Source organism: Rhinatrema bivittatum, chromosome 7, assembly GCF_901001135.1.
Source record: "Rhinatrema bivittatum chromosome 7, aRhiBiv1.1, whole genome shotgun sequence".
Taxonomy (NCBI): domain Eukaryota; kingdom Metazoa; phylum Chordata; class Amphibia; order Gymnophiona; family Rhinatrematidae; genus Rhinatrema; species Rhinatrema bivittatum.
In genome coordinates this window covers 249,759,923-249,784,974 of record NC_042621.1, presented here as the reverse complement: position 1 = coordinate 249,784,974, position 25,052 = coordinate 249,759,923, and the positions used below count along the sequence as shown (strand labels likewise).

Below are 25,052 nucleotides of genomic sequence, written 5' to 3'. Positions count from 1 at the left end.
CACGATGTTAGGTTCCATATTAGGAGCTACCACCCAGAAAAAAGATCTAGGCATCATAGTGGATAATACATTGAAATAATCAGCTCAGTGTGCTGCAGCAGTCAAAAAAAGCAAATCGAATGTTAGGAATTATTAGGAAGGGAATGGTGAATAAAACGGAAAATGTCATAATGCCTCTGTATCGCTCCATGGTGAGACCACACCTTGATTACTAGGTACAGTTCTGGTTACTGCATCTCAAAAAAGATATAGTTGCACCGGACAAGGTACAGAGAAGGACGACCAAAATGATAAAGGGGATGGAACAGCTCCCCTATGAGGAAAGGCTAAAGATGGCTGAGGGGGGTTATGATAAGCTAGAGATGGCTGAGGGGGGGATATGATAGAAGTCTTTAAAATCATGAGAGGTCTAGAACAGGTAGATGTAAATCAGTTATTTACACTTTCGGATAATAGAAGGACTAGGGGGCACTCCATGAAGTTAGCAAGTAGCACATTTAAAACTAATTAGAGAAAATTCTTTTTCACTCAACACATAATTTAAGCTCTGGAATTTGTTGCCAGTGTAGCTGGGTTTAAAAAATATTTTGGATAAATTCTTGGAGGAGAAGTCAGTTAACTGCTATTAATCAGGTTAAGTTAGGGAATGGCCTCTGCTGCTGCTGCTACTACTGGCAACAGTAGCATGGGATCTTCTTAGTGTTTGGGTACTTGCCAGGTTCTTGTAGCCTGGTTTGGCCACTGTTGGAAACAGGATGCTGGGCTTGATGGACCCGTGGTCTGACCCAGTATGGCAATTTCTTATGTCTGTGCAGTGTACTCCGTTAAAGCTTGGTAGTGAGTATTGGTATTTGGGTCATTAAGTATCGAATTACCAGGGCAGGAAGGGACTCCATTAGATATAGTTTTGGATTTTATTTCCTCCCTATCTTGGTTATTGAACATTATTGTTGATAGGGAATTTTAAAATATGGGTGGACTGTACTTCTGTAGGGCAGGTCAACTAGTTTTTAGGAACAATTACACCCATTGGCTCAACACAGTAAATTGATTTTCTGACACACTGTGACGGACATAGATTTATTGCTATTTCCTGTGGATTCGCCATTTAAGAACTTAATTTTTGATTTAAATGCAGAAGAGGTTTTGTAGTCTGATCACATTTTAATGAGTTTTAAATTCATACCTGATAAAAGGCCGCATGCCCTTGCTCCAGCAGAGATTCTGCACTATATTCTTTTGGTGAAATTGATATGATTAGATTTGGTGCAGAATGGGATGCTGTGAAAGATAAATTAGTAATTGATTCTTCCACTACGCTTTCTGATTCTTTTGACACTTTATCCATGGCAATTGAGAAGATTGCTCCTTTAAAATCTTTGGCCTTCTCTTTGAAACAGTGTGTTCCCTGGTACAGTACCTCATTGGTGGGGAAGAAAAGGGCCATGCGGCAGGCTGAAAGATATTGGATGAAGACTCCAAGTCCTTAGTCTAGGGGGAACATATATACCGTATTTTTCGCTCCATAAGACGCACCTGACCATAAGACGCACCTAGGATTCAGAGGGGGAAAATTTAAAAAAAAAAAAATTGTGCTAAACCGGCTCTGCGTCTGGGCGTCTTATGGAGCAAATTAGGGGAGTGCATAGTTTTTTTTTTTCTCCCCATTTTGTTTTCGGGTCTGGGGAGGGCCATTTCGGTCCACTCCCCAGATCAGAAAATTTTTCTTTCTGTGGGAACCCCCAAACCCCCCCCCCCATCCCAACCCTTTAAATTAACAACCTCCACCCCCCTGACCCCCCCCAAGACCTGCCGAATTAATTTCCTGCAACCCCCCCACCCTCCTGACCCCCCCAAGACCTGCCGAATTAATTTCCTGCAATCCCCCACCCTCCTGACCCCTCCAAGACCTGCCAAACGTCCCTGGTGGTCCAGCGGGGGTCCAGGAGCGGTCCGGGAACGATCTCCTGGGCGTGAGCCGTCGGCTGCCAGTAAACAAAATGGCGCCGACGGCCCTATGCCCTCACTATGTCACTGAGACCGACTGCTGCTATTGGTCGGTCTCAGTGACATAGTGAGGGCATAGGGCCGTCGGCGCCATTTTGTTTACTGGCAGCCGACGGCCCTATGCCCTCACTATGTCACTGAGACCGACCAATAGCAGCGGTCGGTCTCAGTGACATAGTGAGGGCATAGGGCCGTCGGCGCCATTTTGTTTACTGGCAGCCGACGGCCCACGCCCAGGAAATCATTCCCGGACCCCCGCTGGACCACCAGGGACGTTTGGCAGGTCTTGGGGGGTCAGGAGGGTGGGGGGTTGCAGGAAATTAATTTGTCAGGTCTTGGGGGGGGGGGGGGGGGGTTGTAGGAAATTAAGTCGGCAGGTCTTGGGGGAGTCGGGGGGGGGGGGTGTTTGTTAGATTTTTGTTTGGTTTTTTTTTTATATTCGCTCCATAAGACGCACATACATTTTCCCCCCACCTTTGGGGAAAAAAAGTGCGTCTTATGGAGCGAAAAATACGGTAATTACTACATAGCTGTTCAATTTTGAATTTTAAAAAGTGAGGAAACTGAATGTTTCTCTGAGTTTGAAAGCTTCACTAAATTGTCCTCACAAGTTAGTTGGAATAGCTTCCTATTTACTAGAGCCCCCAGGGAAAGTGGAGAATCAGGTTAGAGTTGATTGTAACACTTTTGCCTAGTACTGCATTGATAAATTGGTTAAGATTTGTAAGGTCATTAATGGTGCTGTTGGCAGCACAGCCACTATTTTTGTTAATTCTGGGCTAGATTAGAGAGAAAATGGGTACATTTGATACAATTGCTTCCACTGAAGTTGGGATAATAGTAGCTAAGTTGAAAATTTCTTTTTGACCCCTGGATGTGTGTCCTTTTGGCCTGCTGCATGTGTAAAGTGAGAGGTGTTTTGGGTTTTGTTTTTTTTTTTTAAAAGAAACTGTCACCATGTTAGTCTATTTGTCATTGTTGGAGGGTATGGTTCCTTATCAATTCAAAAAGACAGTTCATCCAGTCCTAAAGGGTGGTCATTTCTCAGTTAATAAACCTTCAAGCTTTAGAACTATTTCAATTCTTCCATCACTGGGGAACATTTAGAGAAAATGGTATTGGCCCAGTTAGATTTTTTTTTTTTTTAATAATCTCAGTACTGAGACAGTTTTTGTGGCTGATTTTATTTTAAAGGAATTGGATCAGAGGCATTCTATCATTGCTATCTTTTTGGTTATATCTGTGGCCTCTGATTCTGTTTTGCTTTCGGTAATGTTGCAGCAGCTAATGGAAATGGGCTTTGGAGGTACGGTTTTACAATAGTCTAGTTCTTTTCTGAACTAGTGGTATCAATTGGTCTGGATAAGTCAGCAAACTTCTTCATTCATTTGTATTAATTTGGGTGTGTCCCAAGGTTCATGCTGACTGTATTACCATTCATCAATTCCATTGTGGCTTTGATGCTTTTAATGCAACTGCAACATTGCCCCTCCTAAAGTGGGGAGCAAAAGGAGAACTGGATTCAGACAATAACCAAGAAGGCCCCAACTTCGGTGGTCTGGGGTACTGATACTCAGACATAAGGGAAAAAGCACAGGACTGCTTCTACGGCAAAGTCCATAAGCTATGCACATCAAGCAGCATTGTCTACATTTTCAAGAAAGCTAATTACCCAGTGAAAAATGTTGCTTGCTGAAATTTTTTATGGGTTATCATAAAGCTTGGGATAACTTCAGAGTAGCAGTTACTACCCTTAAAAGAAACATTGGGGTACCTTGCACAAAGTGGCAGTTGCTACATGGGAAAGCTTGCTGGGCAGACTGGATGGAGAATTTGGTCTTTCTGCCATCATTACTATGTTACTATATGGTACAGTATATTCATGACTGTTCCCAAAAACTGAAGCCTTTCCTCCAACCTGAGGAAGGAGCTTCAAGCTATCCTCCACCATTCTTGAGTGAGGAAGAGGGCATTTGCCATTTCCTCCATTCAGTCTATGAAGCTTTTCATTCTGTTCGTGGACGTCTGCATCATCGATTGAAGCACGTTACGTGGCATGGTTTTGAGCCAGCAGAGTACAGGAGGACATTCATGAAAAACTAGAAGACCTTCCCTGTTTCTGCGATAATCTCTTTGGAGAAAAACTTTGAGACGGTCATGCAGGTAAAGGATCAAAATATGGTAGTTCAGTTCTCCTCGATGGGCTTTGAACAACCATTTATGCTGAGAATGTCTGAATAATATCTAAAAACTGATGGTAGATTTGGACAAGCAATTTTGCTTAATCTATTTTCGCTGTAGTGCACAGTGGGGTCTGGGTTGCTTACTAAGTAAATGCTCCTCTGCAGCCGTAAGCTTGGGGTTCCCAACATTTAATAGCTAATTTATCCTGTTTATTGATGGTAAAAGCAAGTTTGCTTACTGTAAATGTTTTCCATAGGATGAAATAATCATGGAATATCCGCTCACCTCCCCAGACAGTTGGCTACATAACTAGATGTAGCTCTGGTACAGATGGAGGAGGTTCATGAGGCAACTTCTGTCGGGGAATTCCCTCACATGCTCAGATGTCATGGTCCGTGCTGCCCTGATGAGCTCTGGATTGTCTTGCCATCTTTGCCTTACGACAGTTGCCATTCCCCACGAATTGAGCAGATGGGTTTAGGTGGACACTAGGACTTCTGGTAACGCCAGAAACCAAGCTGTATTGTAGTATGGAACTGGAGCAAGAGCAGGATTCGGAACCAGGGCAAAATCTTAGATACAGACTAGGTAAGGGACATGAAAGGGGGCAGAGACCAACAGCCGAATTGATAGCGCTTCTGCAGGATGGACACTAACTGAACTATTGGGCCAGCAAAGTTGTGGCAGACCGGACTTCCTTATATACTGCAGTTTATTGGGGCCACAGCTACTGCTGGTCCAATAGGGATTCTCCATGGGCAGTTCTCCCTATTTTTTCTTCTCTCGAACTTTACCAGGAGGTCTTTCTCTTTTCATAGTCCTATGGCTCTGTTGCCAAATCCTCCGCCTCTGAACACCCAGTGCTTCAAGTTCAAATCTCCCTGCCCCAACAGTAAAGCTCAAAGCTCTACTATCTTGGAGAGACGAGTCAGTTTGGTGCCACTGAATGACATCACCCACATGTAATGGCTAAATTCATCCTGCTATCTATAGTGAAAACTGTTTATACTGACAAAGCAAGTTTGCTTATAGTAATGTGTTTTTTGGGTTTTTTTTTCTCACTGGAGAGTGGTTAATATTGTAGTATTTTTTTCCTCTGAGCTTATCAGTAGCTTGTATTAGTTTATTCTTTAGTATTTTTTTTCCACATCACACTTGCATTCCATTGTTAGCTAAGCTGACTTGACCAATCCTATTCAGTCTTTCTGCTTTTATCAAACAAATAACATTTGTTTGATAACCCAGAGGGAGGTAAACAAACAAAAAAAAAAGTCCTCTTGACATTCAATGAAGTCTTTCAGGGAAAACAAAGTAAAAAAAAAAATATATATATATTATATGACATGACTTTTTTTCAATATATTTCATCTGGTTGTTAATAGTTGTGTATGAAATTTCTTATGAGACCCCATGGCCACAAAAGAAAAAAAGTAGATGGATTGTTAGCAGAGCTTATTTAAAAGAATGTAGATTAACAATGACAATAATTGATTCCCTGTACGTACCCCGATCAGCCCAGACTCCTGGGTTTTACCTCCCCTCCAGCAGCGGAAACAGACCAATTTCTGCGGACTCTGTCGTATACTCCTGAGGTGCCACCTAGAGTCGGTCAGTATTCTTCTATCTTCAGCAGGTGGAAGAGGTGCTTCCCTGGAGTCTGGTATTTTGGTCAGGATTTTAGTGGGTTTTTTTTGTAAGGGTTGGGTTTAGTACGTTCTTCGTACGGCTGGCTAGTAAGGGGTCAGGTTTTTGATCTTAGGCTAGTTTCCCTTTTAGCCTCCCAGGGGGTTGTCAGGTCCTGGTGGGACCATCCCCCCTGGTATTTGAAGCTCAGGAGCAGAGGGTTGAGGATCCTGTAACTGCCCGCTGAAGGTGATCCCGGGGGTCTCGGGCTCTCACCTTCAGTTAGCCCCTGTACAGTTAAAAAAAAAAAAAAAAATTTGGTCCTGCATCTTTAAATTCTCCTGCTCTGCTGGCCTAGCTTGCTCTCTGCGGGTGTTAGTTTCAGACCGCAGACAGCTCCGTTCGGGTAGGCCTTTGTTTTTTGCTGCTCCTCTCTCCGGCCGGGCTAAATTGAGGCCACTGCTTATGCCGTGTGGTACGGCCTGTGCTGCGTGTGGCAGCTCGCGTGCACGGCTCTCCCATGCCGGCATTTGCACAGAGTATTTATCGGGGGAGAAGGGTCTTCGGGGGTTGCTGCTCCGGCGAAATCGGGGGGGGGTGACCCAATTTTTGTCTCGTCAGGCCCCGGATCCGTTCCTACTCAGCGCGGGAACGAAGGCCATTTTAAGGACCATGCAGGAGCAGGAAAAAGCTGCTATGGGGGATGGGCTTCTGCCTCCCCCATTGTCACTGCGGCCTAGGGCACATGGGGGGTGTGGGGGGGGGAGCCGGTTTGGCTGGCGCTGCAGAAGGGGACGACGAAGGGGAGGATTCTGAAGGGTGGTCTTCGTTGTTCACCTCAGATTTTGTGCTTTTAATGCACAAAGCTTTTAAGGTGCACAGGGGAGCAAGGTAGCTCACAGGGCACCTGCGTCAGCAGGGCTAGGAGGAGGTTCCTCTGCGGCCAGAAAGCGGATTCAGGCGCCGAAGTCTGGTGGAGCGCCCAAGGAGAAATGTCCGCTTCATTCATTGGTCTGTCCGAACACATCCTCTGATTCTTCAGATCAGGGGGACTCTCCGTGGCAAGTTCCTGATCAGGGTCAGGATGTGGACTCAGATACCCAGGCTCCTTCGTCCAAGCACATGAGCTCCCCTCCGGTGGAGGGGGATGACTCCAAGGTGGTTCGCTTGTTCCAAAAGAATGAATTGGGTCCCCTTATTCTGGTCATCTCAGGCGAACTGGGAATTGAAGCCCTCAGGAGGATTCCAAGCTTCCGGCTACTATGGATCCGGTGGTACAGGGACTCCGAGGTCCAGTCGTTCCCATTCCACTTCTCGGTGTCTGACCTTTTATTTAAGGAGTGGAACACTCCTGATCTAGAGTTAAAGGTGACCAGGGCCATGGATAAGTTATACCCGCTCCCAGAGGACATGCTGGATCTTCTCAGGTGTGCCTAAGGTAGACACTGCAACCTCAGCGGTGACGAAGAAGTCAACTATTCCAGTGACAGGAGCCGCAGCCTTGAAGGATTTGCAGGACCGCAAGTTGGAGGTATCAGCCTTGGGGTCCGGGCTGCCATCTGCAGCAGCTTCGCACAGCGGGCCAGTCTCCGCTGGATCCAGGATTTCCAAGCATCCATGGAACTTACAGGTGCCCAGTCACAACAGGTTGGGAGGCTGGAGTCTGCGGTGGCTTACAGTGCGGACGCACTGTATGATCTTTTGCGGACTTAAGGAAGGGCGATGGTCTTAGCGCATCGCCTCCTATGGTTGTGGAATTGGTCAGCAGATGTATCCTCCAAGTTGCATTTGAGTTCTCTGCTCTTCAAAGGCAGATTGTTGTTCGGACAGCAATTGGACGATATGATCAAGTCGCTCGGGGAGAACAAGGTCCACAAGCTGCCGGAGGACAAGCCCAGGACGAGAGGCTCTTTCCCTCAGAGAGCAATATTTCGTGGGAATTGACGAATTCGCTCCTCCCGATCCACAGGTTGCTCATTTCGTCAGGGACAAAGCCATCAAAGTACGTGGCCCCAGTCCTTTCGAGGCTGGTGGCCCTCCAGAGAAGGAGCCCTCAGTCTCATGGGGGCCCCAAGCCCTCACAATGAAGTGCGGCCGGTTCACTCCTTGGTTCCAAAGATTGGGAGCAGGCTGTCCTTATTCATGGAGGAGTGGATCATGGTAATGTCGTATCAATGGGTCCTAAGCATAATAGAACACGGCTATGCTTTAGATTTTGCATGGCCGATCCAAGACTGCTTATGGTTTCCCCATGCGCATACTGTCAAAAGAGGCAAGCAGTACACGACATCCTGCAGCGCTTACAAGATCTTGGCGCCATAGTTCCGGCCGGAGAACTCAGGCATGGGCGTTACTCGATCTATTTCATTGTGCCAAAAAAGGAAGGAACAGTTTGCCCCTTTCTCAATTTGAAACAGGTCAGTCGGAAGCTGAAGGTGCCTCATTTTCGGATGGAAACTCTACGCTCCGTGATAGCATCCATCCACAAGGGAGAGTATCTGGCGTCGTCGGACCTGACGGAGGCTTATTTACACATTCCCATCCATCCAGATCACCAGTTTTGTGCTCTCCCGTTCGGCCTCGCGACAGCGCCCAGAGTTTTCACCAAGGTGGTGGTGGTGGTAGCAGTAGCCCTGCAGCGCGAGGGAGTATTGGTTCATCCCTACCTGGACGATTGGCTGATTCGTGCAAAGTCGGAAGACTTGTGCAAGACCGCGGTTCAGCGGGTCCTCCAGAGGTTGACTTCCTTAGGTTGGGTGGTAAACCCCGACAAGAGCCATCTGATTCCTTCTCAGTCCTTGGAGTTTCTGGGGGCCAGATTTGATACGGTCTTGGGCAAGGTTTTACAGAAGAGAGGCTTTCCAAGTTGGTTTCCCAGGTGGATTTATTCAGTTCCATGCTTCGGCCCATGGCCTGGGATTATTTGCAGGTTCTGGGGTCGATGGCTTCCACACTCGAGCTCGTTCTGTGGGCCTTTGCTCATATGCGTCCTCTTCAGTCTGCGTTGCTCTCCCGCTGGAGTCCCCTTTCCCGGCAGTTTCAACTTCACTTACCGCTAACGGACTTGGCGCGGTCCAGTCTACGCTTGTGGATGTGTCCAGACCACTTGCGTCGGGGGATGGACTTGGAGATTCCTATGTGGATCGTGGTCACTACCGACACCAGCCTCTCCGGCTGGGGGGCAATGTGTCGTGGATCGCCGGTACAGGGACAATGGACAAAGACTGAATCCTCCTGGTCAATCAATCGTCTGGAGACCAGGGTGGTTCGTCTGGCATTACAGGCCCTTCTGCCCTTAATGGAAGGGCAATCGGTGAGGATACTGTCCGACAAGGCCACAGCGGTAGCTTACATCTATCATCAAGGAGGAGCCAGGAGCCGTCCTGTAGCGACGGAGGCACGGCTGTTGATCGCCTGGGCGGAACAGCACCTTTAAAAAAAATTGCGGCCTCTCACATCGCGGAGGTGGATAATGTGCAGGCCAATTTTCTCAGTCAAAACCAGTTGGATGCCGGAGAGTGGGAACTCTCAGACGAGGCCTTTCGTCTTCTGTGCCAGCAGTGGTCCAGGCCATCCGTGGCCGTTGGTTGGAAAAGTGTTGTGCTGAATCGAGCTTCATCCGGGTACAGTGATTCTAGTGGCTCCGGAATGGCCATGGCGTCCGTGGTTCGTGGACCTATTGACTCTAGCAGTCGATGGTCCGCTGCGGTTTCCTCTGTCCCCGACTCTGCTGCGCCAGGGGCCCGTCTTCGGCGAGGTCGATCGCTTCTGTCTAGTGGCATGGCTTTTGAAAGGCAGAGGTTAAGTTTGTGGGATTATTCGCCTGTGGTTATCGCCACACTCTTGCACTCCTGTAAAACCTCTACCTCCAGAGCCTAAGTTAGGCTTTGGGGAGTGTTTGAGTCCTAGTATGTGGAGCGTAGCATTCGTCCTTCCGAGGCCTCAATCTCGGAAGTTCTGGAATTCCTTCAGGCGGGATTGTCCAAGGGTCTGGCCTTTAATTCCTTGCGAGTTCAAGTAGCGGCGTTAGGTTGTTTTTGAGGTAAGGTGCACAGGATGGCACTGGCTTCGCATCCCGATGTGGCTAGGTTCCTGAGAGGAGTTAAGTATTTGCACCCTCTGGTTTGGAATCTCTGCCCTTCCTGGAAACTTAATTTGGTTCTCCGCGTCCTTTGCATGGCCCCTTTGAGCCCTTGAAGTGGGTGACCCTGAAGGATCTCACTTTGAAAATCGTGTTTTTGGTCGCTATTGTTTCGGCGAAGCGCATTTCAGAGCTCCAGGCGTTATCTTGCAGAGAGCCTTTCTTAAGGATTTCGGAAGCGGGTATTTCATTGCGCAAGGTTCCCTCCTTTCTCCTGAAGGTGGTCTCTGCTTTTCATTTTAATCAGTCTGTGGAGCTTCCTTCCTTCGTGGGTTTAGATTCCTCTTCGCCGGAGGCCAGAGATTTGCGAAAGCTAGATGTGAAACGGGTGTTGTTGCATTACCTGAAGGTCACGAATAGTTTTCGTCTGATGGACTATCTTTTCGTATTATGGAGTGCACCCTGAAGGGGTCAGAAAGCTTCCAAGGCAACTATCGCCCGTTGGCTGAAGGAGGCTATCGTGTTGGCATACCTTGTACAGGGTTGTCCGATCCCAGTCGGTCTTAAAGCTCATTTGACGCGCTCGCAATTGACTTCATGGGCCAAATGCCAACAGGTGGCACTGCAAGAGATTTGTAGGGCGGCTACCTGGAAGTCTACACATACTTTCACGTGTCATTATAGACTTGATGACCAGGCACCTAAGCCTGGGGAGTTCGAAGCTAGTGTTTTCCGAGCGGGACTCTCGCAGTCCCACCCTGGTTAGGGAAGCTTGGGTATATCCCAGGAGTCTGAGCTGATCCGGGTATGTACAGGGAAAGGAAAATTGGTTCTTACCTGCTAATTTTCGTTCCTGTAGTACCACGGATCAGCCCAGAGTCCTACCCAGGGAGAGTCCGCTCGGCCGGTAATTCATTATTTATTGATGGTAAGTTTCATATGCCCCTCTGTTCAGGGTCAGAATTATTGGGCATAGTTTTGAGTTTTTTACAAGTTCTTCATTTCCTCTGCTCTTCGGGGGGAGGTTGTTCAGTGAAAGTTGTGAATCGTTATTGTTCTGCTTGGATACAGTGGAATACTGACAGACTCTAGGTGGCACCTCAGGGGTATACGACAGAGTCCACAGAAATTGTTCTGTCTCCGCCTTCTGGAGGGGAGGTAAAATCCAGGAGTCTGGGCTGATTCGTGGTACTACAGGAATGAAAATTAGCATGTAAGAACCAATTTTCCTATCTTTGATAAAAGTATCATTTCAGCATAATGTATAGTTGAATTTATGCATGACTAATTTCCTTGGACTTATTCAGCATAATGCCTAGTTGAATTTCTAAACTTCCTTGGGCTTGCTTTTTTTTTTTTTATACATGCTGTAATTAGCGAACTGCATTAAGTGATGATGAGGATGATGATGGCTCTGACCTCTTTGGGGATTCTGAGAAAGAAGAAGAGGAAGATAAAGAGTCTCTAAAATCTGTAAGTCTGAAAATTGTCAACATGTGAAGAATAAGGCAAGAAGCCAAACATTCAAAAACTAAATTAAGTTTGAGTGAATCAAACCTTTTGTCATTAAATGTTATCAGCCTTTTCTCTGCCCCCCTCTTTTTTTAAACTATCCTTGCTTTAGATTTGGCTTATGCATGATGTTGTACCTCATTCTTGTTTCCATACTTTAAGTACTTTAAAATATGCAATAAATGCATTTATTTGACAGAAAAGAACAAGACCGACATCTTTTGCAGATGAGTTGGCAGCACGGATCAAAGGAGATGTGCCTACAGAACATGAGAACCAAGCATGTAAGTCTCTCTGTAGTTATACTTCATTTTATATATATACTCCACCTTTTGAAAAAGCCATGATGCACATTGCAAGAATAAATAAGCTGCCTCTAATATTTCCACTATTTTAAGAAAGCACAGGACAATAGGGATGTGCAGAAGGGACGGATTCGTCCGATTTGGTATTCGTATTCGTCGGGACCCAAATCCGTTGCATCCGTTTTCGGGGGAACCCGATTCGTCCATTAGTTACATACAGTATTTGTTTCCCATTAAGGTTGAAAAACCCCCCATGCCAACCCTTTAAATTGAATTAACTACAACCCCCCCCCCCCCCCCAAGACTTGCCAAAACTCACTGGTGGTCCAGCGGGGGTCCTGGAGCGATCTCCTGCACTCGGGAGTCGGCTGCCGGTATTCAAAATGGCGCCAATAGCTTTTGTCCTTACTATGTCACAGGGGCTACCGGTGCCATTGGTCGGCCCTTGTCACATGGTAGGAGCAATAGTGGATGGGGGTTTTATTTGTTAATGATACGTTGTATTCGTGGGGGTTTCACCATACGTTTCAGGAACCCACGAATGCAACAAATAGGGACCTATACGTTGTGGATTGCGCATTCGTTCATAATGAATGCACATTCCTACAGGACAAGCATAGATTGTTTGTTTTTTTCTGAGTATGGGTGTGGTGGAACACCAATACTGTATATGAAGCATAGTTCAACTGGTGATAGAAAAGGAAAGTTCTCTGGAACATCAACTGCATAAAGTTAAGATGTTGATCAAAGTAGGTTAGAATGCCGTTAATTGGAAGCCCTCTTGAGGGGTTTGCTAATCTTTTACACAATAGTGTGTAGTGTTTAACCACAAAACTTATGTAATCACTTGTTCCATTTCTAATTCCCATCAAGCACCACATCCAGCAGAAAGCAAAACTAAAAAGCAAGTCAAAGAGAAGAAAGAGGCAAGAAAAGTTTCATCAGATGGTAGGTTGTCTTCTGCATAACAAATCTTGCAAAGCAGGAAAAATGTGCTGCTTTAATTGTTCTCATGAATAAAACATACAGGAATCCAGATACTAATTGTATTGTCTGACACACTTTTTTTTTTTCTCCCTGTGATCAGCCTCAGGAAATGTTTAGCTCAAATGTTGTGTCCTTGAGCTCAGTTCTAAGTGAGCCTGGCTACTGACATGTAGATGTTGTATTATTACTAAAAGGTATTTCTGTAGTTGCCCTGATGAAAGTATCAGAATATAAGCAAGCTGGGAATGCTTTTGAGTGACCTGTAGCAGAAACATGCCAGCACTGGCCAGTTGGTAGATTGAGATTTAAAAGCAAATAGTTAAAACTGACTTGGGAGCCACTTTCCTGATTTTATAATAGCAAGTTACATTTTTGCAGTAAAAAAAAAAAAAAGCTGCTTGCTTATTAAATCTTTGAAAGGCATATGTATAGGATGAACATCACATTCCCTGTACGTACCCGGATCAGTCCAGACCATGGGTTAAGCCCCCGTTCCAGCAGGTGGAGACAGACCAAAGTTCTAAGGGCAACCCATATAAGGACGGAACCCAGACTGGAACCCTCAGTATTTGTCTGTCTCCAGCAGATGGAACAACTCACCCTATGGTTCCCTGTTTAGCTTACCCTCTGTGTTTTCTTTCCTCTCCTTTCTCTGGGGCAAGCTCGCGCAAGTACTCTTTTAATTTACTTCTTAATTTTTAAATATATTAAAAAAAAAAAAAAAAAAAAAAAGATTTTTTTCTGACTGACTGTGTCAGGGCAGACAGTTCTGTTTCCCTCGCTCTTGGGGTTCCTAGGGGGTCTTTGCCCCTTGATTTCTGTCAGCCTAGGTTCCCTTCCCGGTGACCTAGTGTGGGTGATACTGGTGGTGCCAGTCCCTCTCCCCACGTTTTGTATCTGCTGCTGTGCCCCGAGATGCCCATACCTCGGTGGAGCTTCAGGGAGGATTATCATACCCCTGCCTCTGTGAATGCAATGAATTATTAATGTGAAGAAACTGTTTTTGTTTTCCCACATTTTCACAGAATATATTTTTTACTTGTCTTTGTTTAAATTAAAAAAAAAAAAGGCAGCAGTTTGATTTTGTTAGGAGGGAGCGGGGTTCAATCTCCCACCCAGCTCCTCAGGGGCTCCCAGCTGATCTGTTTTCAATTAGCTTTGCAGCTGCTTTCCTGCTCCATGCCACGGCCACCTTTTTGTTTAGCTTGTGGAGAGTCGGCCTCCCGACTCTCCCATGATGGGATATGTTCCAGGTGTATTTTGGGGGGTGAAGGCTCCTCTTCTGAACCGCCAAATTTTAGACCTCAGGGAAGGGCTCCCCGACATGTTTCTAAGCCATTCCCGTCCCGGGAACGTGTGTCAGCGGTGGCCATTTTGGGTGTTTCTGATGAAACACTTCCTGCTTCTCCGGGGGCTGGGGATCCGATATTTCCCCCCAATTTGAGCCCGATTCGCTCTCGTGGGGGGGTGTGGCGTGGCTCGAATCCCCCCTCACCTCCCCTTTCCCCCGTGAAAAATTTGGCCCGGACCCATTTTTCCTCGGATTTTGTCCTTGTAATGCATGAATCTTACTTGGCCAGCTTACAGAGGGAGGTGGAACCCCCCCCCCCCCCCCAAATTGTTCCCCTTCCTCCGAAACCTGCTCTTTTTCCTGTGCTGTCCCCTGATGTTGTTCCGGACCCTGAGGGCCGGTTAGGGTTCGTGTGGTCCCGGGTGCTCCCCCTCCCCTGGCGGCCCCCCCCCCCCAGCCTCCTTTAGACCCGCTTGACCTAGGGGACGATGATACCACGGCTCAAGCCCCCGCACTAGAGGGCGACGATCCCCGTGTCCTGCACTTATTTCAGCGGGAGGAACTGGAGCCTCTTATTCCCTTTGTTCTCCAGGAACTGGGAATTGAAGCCCCACCAGATGATTCTGTGGCGGCAGCGATGACACCAAACGCTGACCTGGTCCTGGCGGGACTCAGGGCGTTACCTCATACTTTCCCGTTTCATGCAATGCAGTGTTTGCTTCTCCTCCGGGAATGGGAGTCCCCATAGACGGGTCTTCAAGTTGGTAGGGCTATGGATAAGCTATACCCGCTCCCTGAGGACTGCCTGGACATGTTAAAGATTCCTAAGGTAGGTTCTTCTGTCACCGCGGTGACTAAACGTACCACCATTCCTGTGGTGGGCGCTACAGCATTACGGGATGTGCAGGACCGTAAGCTTGAATTTTATTTGAAACGCATCTTTGAAGTTTTGGCTCTCAAGAGTCCGGGCGACTATTTGCAGCAGTCTCATGCAGCGGGCAAGCCTTAGGCTGAGCAAGCTGAACGGTTGGAGGGCGCTATAGCCTATGGGCGGATGCCCTCTATGACTTGCTTCATGTCCGGGCAAAGGCTATGGTTTCTGCGGTCTCGGCCAGACGTCTTCTCTGGCTACGTAATTAGTCTGCTGATACTTCTTCAAAAGCTCAGTTGGGCACTCTTCCTTTCAAGGGCAAGTTGCTTTTTGGTGAAGACCTGGAGCAGCTTATTAAATGCTTGGGTCAGAACAAGGTCCACAAGCTGCCAGAGGACTGTCCCAAACAGTCGAAGTCTTTTTTTCCGACTCGCATTCGCTTTAGGGGAAACTGCCGTTACGGCATCAGGGCTTCCCCAGGGGTGGTGTCTCCAGGTCCCAGTCTTGGTCCCATTCCTTTTTCGGCCGTCGAGGCTTCTGGGATGGCCATCAGCAACACACAACCACTAAGTCAGCTCCCCAATGAGATTCCGCCGGTCCATTCCTCCGAACAAAACTTAAGTGGACGTCTTTCTCTGTTTCTCGCGGAGTGGGCCAAAATCACATCAGATCTCTGGGTCCTCGAGGTGATAGAACACGGCTACACGTTAGTTTGCCAGGGACCTGCCGTATCTATATATCGTGTCCCCTTGCGGCCGTTCCAAGCGACCTGCGGTCTGTCACACCCTGTTGAGACTTCAGGATTTGGGGGCGATCCTTCTGGTACCGGTGCAAGAACAGGGCGCCGGCCAGTATTCAATTTACTTCATTGTTCCCAAAAAGGACGATTCCTTTTGCCCCATCCTGGATCTCAAAAGGGTCAATCGGGCCCTCAAGGTTCCCCGTTTCAAGATAGAAACCCTGCGTGCGGTGTTTGCGGCGGTCCGTCCCAGCGAGTTCCTCGCTTCCCTCGATCTGACAGAGGCTTATTTTCACATCCCCATCCATTTGGGGACATCAAAGATTCCTTTGCTTTCAGATCCTAGACCAGCACTTCCAGTTCCGGGCCCTTCCCTTCAGTCTCGCCTCCGCTCCCCGCACCTTCACCAAGATCATGGTAGTCATTGCGGCAGCTCTCCGACGAGAAGGGATTTTAGTCCATCCTTATCTAGATGATTGGTTGGTAAGGGGCAAGTCTGCTGCCCTCTGCACGCACGCGATAAACAGAGTTTTAGCCCTACTCACATCTCTCGGCTGGATAATCAACTACTGCAAAAGCAATCTTCGGCCCTCACAAGAGCTGGAATTCCTTGGTGCTCTTTTCAACACTCGGGTCGGGAAAGTTTTTCTTTCAGACTCGCGGACTCTCAACCTGATCGATCAGTTGAAAACTTTTGTGTGTCTACCACTTCCCACGGCGTGGGATTACCTGCAAGTTTTAGGGACCATGGATTTCGTCCCCTGGGCGTTTGCTCATATGCATCCTTTACAGAAAGCATTGTTATCCCGTTGGAAACTGATGTCCGAGCAGTACCAAGAGATTCTCCCTCTCTCCGACTCTACCATAGCCAATATACAATGGTGGTTCTCCCCGGCACATCTTCTCAAGGGGGTGCCTCTTTTGACTCCCTCTTGGGTCATTGTGACGACAGATGCCAACCTCTCCGGTTGGGGGGCTGTCTGCCAATCTCAAATGACTCAAAGTTTCTGGTCCCTCTCCCAGTCTCGGTGGTACATCAATCATCTAGAAGCCCGAGCGATTCGCCTGGCTCTCAAATTTTTTTCTTCCTCTGATTCACCACAAAGCGGTCCGGGTGCTATCGGACAATTCCACCACGGTGGCTTATATAAATCGACAGGGGGGACTCGAAGTCATCTAATGGCGCTAGAGGCTAACAAGCTCTTTCTCTGGGCAGAGAGGCACTTGGATTGCCTGGCGGCCTCCCACATAGCAGGCAAGGAGAATATTCAAGCTGACTTCCTCAGTCGACAACATCTCGATCCCGGCGAGTGGGAGCTGTCAGACGAAGCGATGGACCTAATCGTGCACAGGTGGGGTCCCCCTCACCTGGACCTCATGGCGACGCTATCCAACGCCAAGGCTCCCCGGTTCTTCAGCCGGTGGAGGGAGCATTGTTCGGAAGGGGTGGATGCGCTGGTTCTTCTCTGGCCCTCTGACGTTCTTCTCTACGTGTTTCCACCGTGGCCATTAGTGGGGAAGGTTCTACAGAGAATAGAACTCCATCGCGGTCCGGTCTTTCTCATGGCCCCCGAATGGCCCCGACGGCCGTGGTTCGCGGATCTGGTGAATCTCACTGTGGATGGACCTCTTCATCTCTGTCACCTGTCCCATCTTCTGCGGCAGGGTCCCGTATTTTTCGACCAGGCGGATCACTTCTGTCTAGTGGCATGACTTTTGAATGGAGATGTTTGAGACGAAGAGGATATAAGGATGAAGTTATTGCCACACTCCTCAGGTCTCGCAAACAGTCGACATCGCTTACCTACGTCTGGATCTGGAAGGTTTTTGAAAATGTCTGCGAGGAGTTGAGTGTTTCGGCACGTTCGCCTTCAATTGCGGTTATTCTCACTTTTCTTCAGCGTGATCTCTCCAAGGGTCTTTCGGTTAGCTCCCTGTGAGTTCAGGTTTCGGCTCTTGGTTCCCTCCTGGGCTCTGTCGAAGGTCGGGCAGTCGCCTCTCATCCGGATGTTGTAAGTTTTCTCAGGGGCGCTAAGCACCTGAAACCGCCTGTCCGGTCTATTTGTCCTTCGTGGAGTTTTAAACTTGGTTCTTCGAGCTCTTTGTTCGGCACCATTCGAGCCTCTCCGTTGAGCCACTCTCAAGACTGTTTTCTTGGTCACTATTTGCTCTGCCAGTAGGGTGTCTGAGCTTCAAGCTCTATCCTGTAGAGACCCTTTCTTGCGTTTTTCGGACTCGGATGTCTCTCTCAAGACCGTACCTTCTTTCTTACCTAAGGTTGTTTTGTCTTTTCATGTTAACCAGTCTGTGGAACTTCCTGCTTTTTTGCCAGAGGATATCGCGGCGTCTGGCAATAGTGATCTTCGTCGTCTCGATGTCAAACGAGTCTTATTGTACTATCTTGAGGTCACTAATGATTTTTGGGTTTCCGATCACCTTTTTGTCCTGTGGAGTGGACCCAACAGGGGGAAGCAAGCTTCTAAGGCTACGATCGCTCGCTGGTTGAAGGAGGTGATATCTTCGGCCTACATTTGCAAGGGCCGACCAGTTCCTGAAGGCCTAAAAGCTCATTCTTTACGTTCTCAAGCGACTTCTTGGGCAGAGTCTCTATCAGTGTCGCCGCAAGAAATATGTAGGGTGGCTACATGGAAATCTCTTCATACTTTTGCTCGTCACTACCGACTCGATGTTCAGGCTCCAGCCTTTGGTTCCTTTGGTCGGCAGGTGCTTCGAGTGGGACTGTCTGGGTCCCACTCTCTGTAGGGAAGCTTTGGGACATCCCATGGTCTGGACTGATGTACAGGGAAAGGAAAATTAGTTCTTACCTGATAATTTTCGTTCCTGTAGTACCACGGATCAGTCCAGACACCCGCCCGTTCTTCTGGCCGCTCGAATTTTCTTCCTGTTATTTTTTATTTTTTTCTTCTTATAGGACTCTCTCTTTTGACCCCTGCATCATCTTCCTGGAATCTACTAATAGGCACCGGAAGCATCGTTACGATGATCGGGGGTAGATATACAAGAGCGTTTAGTTACACAGTTCATTCAATTGTTCTGTTATTTTGTTGGTTTAAATTAAATTACTAGTTATCCTGTTACTTGCTTGATCTTGTATTTTCTGCTTTGACAATGGTTATACTGAGGGTTCCAGGGTGGGTTCCGTCCTTATATGGGCTGCCCTTAGAACTTTGGTCTGTCTCCACCTGCTGGAACGGGGGCTTAACCCATGGTCTGGACTGATCCGTGGTACTACAGGAACGAAAATTATCAGGTAAGAACTAATTTTCCTTTTACTTACATGTGAAGCTTATTTATGTAGCTGTGCCTCTCCAGGATTAGAAGTTTGATCAATGTAAATTATAACAGTGACTGATATTGAAACCAATTGATTTATTCCTGCTGAATGGAGAATGAAGTGACATGGGTAATAGGATTTAGTGGGGGGAAGGGGAAATGATTTTAAAAAAAATTAGATGAGAGATTCAAATTTATTGAAAGTTTTTGGTATATGTAAGAAGCCAATATGTCTTAATCCCAGTGCACTAGCACCTCTAAAAGATGTTTAAAGAGTAGGGTATCAGCAAGCCTGTATTAGCATATAGTCTTAAGAGACTGCTGATTTTCACTATCAAACACACACTTATTTAGATTTTCATAATACAAGTTAAAGTGAATGCCAAAATAAGTGTATTGGAGACACATTGAGTCTTAAATTCCTCATAAGTCAGACTGCATCGGGGAAAATTAAAGTTCAGACTTATCTGGAAGCAATGCTGAAAACTGGATAACAGCATCTCTGTTTTGGCATTCAGAATTAAATAAAAAGATGGTAGCTGCTGCTACTGTGATACCCCTACTGACTGATGAGTGGTGATGAGGGTTCATAGAGGAGTGTCTGAAGCCAGTGAGGCTTCTCAGATTTGCCTAGGCATGTTGTGGTGAAGGGTCAAAGATGGGAGGATAAAAATGGGAATGGAAAAAGAAAAGGAGTAGTCAGGAAGCACGTTTTTAAAAAATTAACTATCACACTACTGGTAGTGGATGTATTTACGTTTTTGGTAGCAGCAATGTGAGATAACTAATGTATTTTGGGGCATTAATCCATAAAAGTTAATGGAAAATTATACAGTGTGCTGCCATGTGGAAGGTCTCTGATTTGATCCCCAAATTGGTCTTCTCCCTAGGTTGGTTGGGACTTTGTTCATAGATTCTGGTGTGAGAGAGGGAGGGAGTTATAGTCATTGCTTAAGGGTGACACCTAGTGGTCAGATTCAGGGCCCATTATTGCAGGGTTCTAGAGGTAGCCCTGGTGCTTGGCCCCCAGCCAAGGACTGTCGCTACAGTGACCAAACTAAATACATGGAGTGGAGGGAAGAGAAAATAAATATCCCAGATAGTAGCAAATTTTTAAAGGTTCATAGCATTAGATCCCAGACCTGGTTCAGATTCAGCTAAAAATACGAAGCAGCAGGAAGAAACTGCTAGGCTAACCAAAACAAAAAAAAAAACTGAATCTATTGAGCCTTACTGCTAACTGATAAAAATAAACCAACAATTTTTTATATTTAAAAAAAACACTTTTATGAATACTTTGGTTCTTTTATTTTTTTTCTAGATGAAGATGATGATATATTTAAACCTCCCAAACTGACAGATGAGGATTTCTCACCCTTTGGTGCTAAAGGTGGCCTTTTTAGTGGAGGGAGAGGACTATTTGATGACGATGATGAGGTTAGTAAACAAACTGAAAATAAGTTCACTATACATGCAAATGATTGGTTTTCTAATATAAAGTTTCTTTTCTACCCAAATTCACTGAAAAGTGTTTAATCATAGAAATGACGGCAGAAAAAGGACCAAACAGTCCATCCAGTCTGCCCAGCAAGCTTATGGTAGCATCTGCTATGGAATACAAGTCACCCCCATATTTATCAGTTTCCCAGGTCATCAAAGTCAGGGCTCTTGTTGGTTGCTGTTTGAGTCCAATTTCCCGTCACCTCTTGCCGTTGAAGCAGAGAGCAATGTTGGAGTTGCATAAAAAAGTTCAGGCTTATTGTTTAAGGGTAGTAATAGCCACATCAGCAAGTTACCCCCATGCTTATTTGTTTTCACGGCTTGTAAAATTCATTGTCCTTGTTGGTTGTTGTCTGACTCTAATTCCCCTTTTCCTCATTTCTCCCTGCCGTTGGAGCAGAAAGCAATGATGGAGTTCCATCAACAGGTTGAAGGTTTATTGTTTAAGGGTAGTACCCGCCATACCAGCAAGTTAGCCCCATGCGCGCTTTTCTTCATTTCCATCCTCTAGCCTTTAGGGATCCACAGTGTATATCCCATACTCCTTTGAATTCTTTCACTGTTATTGTCTTCACTACTTCTTCCGGAAGGGCATTCCAGGCATCCGCCACCCTCTCCGTGAAGAAATATTTCCTGATGTTAGTTCTGAGTCATCCTCCCTGGAGTTTCATTTCGTGACCCCTAGTTCTACTGATTTCTTTCCAACAGAAAAGGTTTGTTGATTGTGCATCATTAAAACCTTTCAGGTATCTGAAGGTCTGTATCATATCTCCCTTGCACCTCCTCTCCTCCAGGGTATACAAACTTAGGTCCTTCAACCTTTCCTCATAAGTCATTTGATGGAGACCACCCACCATTTTGGTCGTGCTTCTCTGGATCACCTCCATCCTGTCTCTCTCCCTTTTGAGATATGGTCTCCAGAACTGAACACAGGTACTCCAGGTGAGGCCTCACCAAGGACCTGTACAAGGGGATTATCACCTCCTTTTTCTACGACTAATCGGAAAAAATTATTTTCCACTCAACGCACAGTAGAGCTCTGGAATTTGTTGCCAGAGGATATGGTTGGTGCAGTTAGTGTAGCTGGGTTCAAAAAAGGTTTAGATAAGTTTTTGGAGGAGAAGTCCATTAACGGCTATTAATCAAGTTTACTTAGGGAATAGCCACTGCTATTAATTACATCAGTAGCATGGGATCTTCTTAGTGTTTGGGTAATTGCCAGGTTCTTGTGGCCTGGTTTGGCCACTGTTGGAAACAGGATGCTGGGCTTGATGGAGCCTTGGTCTGACCCAGCATGGCAATTTTTTATGTTCTTATTGATTATTCCTCTCTTTGTGCAGCCCAGCATTCTTCTGGCTTTAGCTATCATCTTGTCACATTGCTTCGCCGTCTTCACATCGCTAGATACTATCACCACAAGGCCCCTCTCTTGTTCCGTGCTCAACAGCCCTTCACCCCCCTTCACATTCAGCTCTTTTTTTGTATTACCGCACCCCAGATGCATGACTGCACTTCTTGGCATTTAATCCCAGCTGCCATATTTTTGACCACTGTTCAAGCTTCCTTAAATCAAGTCTCATTCTCTCTACTGCTTCCAGCGTGTCCACGCTGTTGCAGATCTTAGTATCATCTGCAAATAGACAAACTTTACCTTCTATCCCTTCCGCAATGTCACTCACAAAGATATTGAACAGATCCAGTCCCAACACTGGCACTCCGCTTAACACAGTTCTCTCTTCAGAGAAAGTTCCATTTCCCTGTACGTACCCAGATCAGTCCAGACTGCTGGGTTTTGCCCCACCCCTCTCTAGCAGATGGAGACACATGTTTTTAAAACAAAGCTCCACCTCATATAGGAGAGAGCCTACAGTCCGGCATTATTACTCTGTCTTCAAGCAGATGGAGGTGCAAAACCTACAGTCTGGTGAGGGTATTGTATTTGTTTAGGATAGTTAGTCAGAATTAGTGGATAGTTGTCTTGGAAAATTAGTGAATTGGTCTCTTTTTTTTGTGTGTGTGTGTGTGTTTTTTGTTTTTTTAAAGAGCAAATCAGCAATTCTGTGGTCAGCCTCCCAGAGGGTAGGTATGTCCTGAGAGGGCCATCATCTGCTGGTTTGAGGCAGCTGCCAACGAGGGTTGAGGACCCTATTGTTAACCTTGGGCAGCGTGGGTGCGACACCGGGGAGCCCGGCTCACTCCACCCAGATAGATCAGCAACCTGGACCAGTTCAGGCAAGTCTAAATAAAAAAAAAAAAAAAAAAAGTTGGTAATTTTACTTTTGTTTTGCGGCCGTTTCCTCTCCTTCTCCCTCATGGCGGGGAAAGACTGAACCGAGCACCGTGGGAAACCCTGTAAGTATCGCCACTGCTTGCCGTCGATGCATGGCTCCGGTTCCAGTGTAGCACTGGCATCAGCCATGCTTCCACCGAAGAGGCCCCGTGGTGAGGAGGCCCTATCCTCTGGGAGTCCCAGGCATTCCCCACAGACCATGCCGGGCAGTAAGCCTCCTCGGGGTTCCGAGGAACCTGCAGTGACACCTCGTCCCCCTTCATCAGTCCTGTTTCACCAAATTTCCAGGAGGAGTTGGACCGTAGGGTGCAGGGTATGGTGCTCTGAGTCTTACGGGGCATTGAACCGCCCCTGGCACCGGTCCCCATACCGGTGCCGGAGCCCACGCTGTTTCTGTTGATGCTCCTGCTCGAGCATCTGGATGTCCTGCTTGGTGCCCTTCAGACGCAACCAGTGCCCGGGGGGCTTTCGGTTCCCCCCACAGCTCTGATACCCTCCTCGGGAGTGATTCCCATCTTCGGATCCTCCGCGGAGGAAGCCATACACCGATCGCCAGCACACCATGGTGCTTTGGTCCCGAGGCCACAGTTCCCCAAGCCTGTGCCCTGACTGTCTGGCTGTCAGTACCATTGGAACCCTCTGTGCCCAGGCCGAAGGGTTTGGACAGGCCTCACCCGCGCAGGCCCCTCAGGGACCTATTGAGGAGGAGAAGCCCGTACGATCCATGGGGAGATGATTTTTCTGAGTCTTCTTCTGATGACTCTGGTGACCTCCTTTCTGATCCTTCACTACCAGAGGAAAGGCGTCTGTCTTCCCCGGAGGACCTCTCCTTTGTGGGGTTTGTCAGGGCGATGGCCGAAGCCATCCCCTTCCAACTCCTCACTGAGAAGGATGCACAACATAAGGTGCTGGAAGTTCTCCAGTTTCTCGATGCACCTAAGGAGATAGTGGCTGTTCCTGTCCATGACATCTTTAAGGCTCTTCTCCTTAGGGTGTGGGAACACCTGATATCAAGTTCTCCAGTAAACAGGAAGGCGGATGCCACCTCCCTGACGCAACAGGCCTTGGTTTTGAGAGATGCCATCTCCCTCACCAGTCTGGTGGTGGAGTCCGATCTCAAAAAGGTCAACGTTCCTGCACCATGCCACCGCTCCCCTGCCCCCCCCCCCTCGGGGCGAGAACATCAAGATCTGGATGCCTTAGGTAGGAAGGTCTTTCAGAGCGCTATGCTCATCGCTCATAACACCTCCTAACAGTTATACATGACCCAGTACAGCTGGAACCTGTGGGAACAGGGCCAGGAGCTTGCAGAACACCTGCCACAGCAGCAGCAGCAGGTTTCATGCTTCCGACCTTCGTCCAGAGGTCCAGGAGAAGTTGGCTGACTCCCCCTGTACAGGGGAAAATCTCTTTGGGGATAAAGTCAGGAACGTGGTAGCCCAACTGAAGGATCATCATGAAACCTTTCAACAGCTATGCACTAGTGCTTCTGACCTGCCTTCCTCTGCCAGAAAATCTTGCCAGCTGAGTTTCAGGAAGTCCTCTTATCAGCAGCGAAAGTATTATCCTCCAGCCTCCCGGACTCGCACATCCCGTGCTGGTTCCAGGGGTCTCTTGAGTCAACAGCGAACTTCCAGGCCCCAGCTATAGGGTTTTGATTGGAAGCGAGGGAGCATGGGTCAGGGCATTGTACCCCTGGCTCATGATCCCCCAGTGGGGGGAGGCAGGCTTCATTGCTTTGCCCACCGCTGGCTGCTTATGTCGGATTGGTGGGTCCTTGCCATCTTTTGCCAGGGGTTTCATCTGAACTTCAGAGAAGTCCCGACAGACTTTCCCCCATGTCCATCGTGGGGTTTGTCCGACCTGCAGGATATACTTCTAGCTCTTCTAGCTGTGGGAGCGGTAGTGGTAGCTTCTTTCTAGGACATTACAATTTGATAAGTTGCTACCCCCCCCCCCTCTCCCCCTCCATCCCTTTTACCCTCCCCACTCTTTACCCATGGCATGTTACCATTATTATTATTTTGTTATTTAATAATTTGTTTTAGCTAACATTTATCTAGCTATTTAGTTAAATTTATGTATTTTAAGTTTATTTTAGTTATATTTTATTTTTACTTTATTTTAACATGTTGTAAACCGTTTTGATAAAATTTTATTTTAAAAAGCGGTATATAAATACTTTTAAATAAATAAATAAATAAATAGAACCCATTCCTCATCATCAACAAAGGGGTTTTATTCGAGGAATTTCCTGATACCAAAGAGAACTGAGGGCCTATGCCCCATTCTCGATCTCAGGGCCTTGAACACATTCCTCCACAGGGAAAAGTTCAAAATGGTCTCTCTGGGCACTCTGATACTGCTC

The 25,052-nt window shown here is 47.1% G+C and overlaps 1 protein-coding gene across 3 annotated transcripts in view; it reads left to right on the top strand.

Moving 5' to 3' along the window:
- LOC115095822 (WASH complex subunit 2A-like) overlaps nucleotides 1-25,052 on the top strand; it is a 257,808-nt gene that overhangs the window by 53,649 nt on the left and 179,107 nt on the right. For all 3 annotated transcript variants that reach the window (XM_029610022.1, XM_029610023.1, XM_029610021.1), the window contains exons 8-11: nucleotides 11,273-11,368; nucleotides 11,607-11,691; nucleotides 12,586-12,660; nucleotides 20,216-20,331. In XM_029610022.1, coding sequence (XP_029465882.1) covers nucleotides 11,273-11,368; nucleotides 11,607-11,691; nucleotides 12,586-12,660; nucleotides 20,216-20,331 — 372 coding nt within the window. The remainder of the gene's footprint in view (nucleotides 1-11,272; nucleotides 11,369-11,606; nucleotides 11,692-12,585; nucleotides 12,661-20,215; nucleotides 20,332-25,052) is intronic.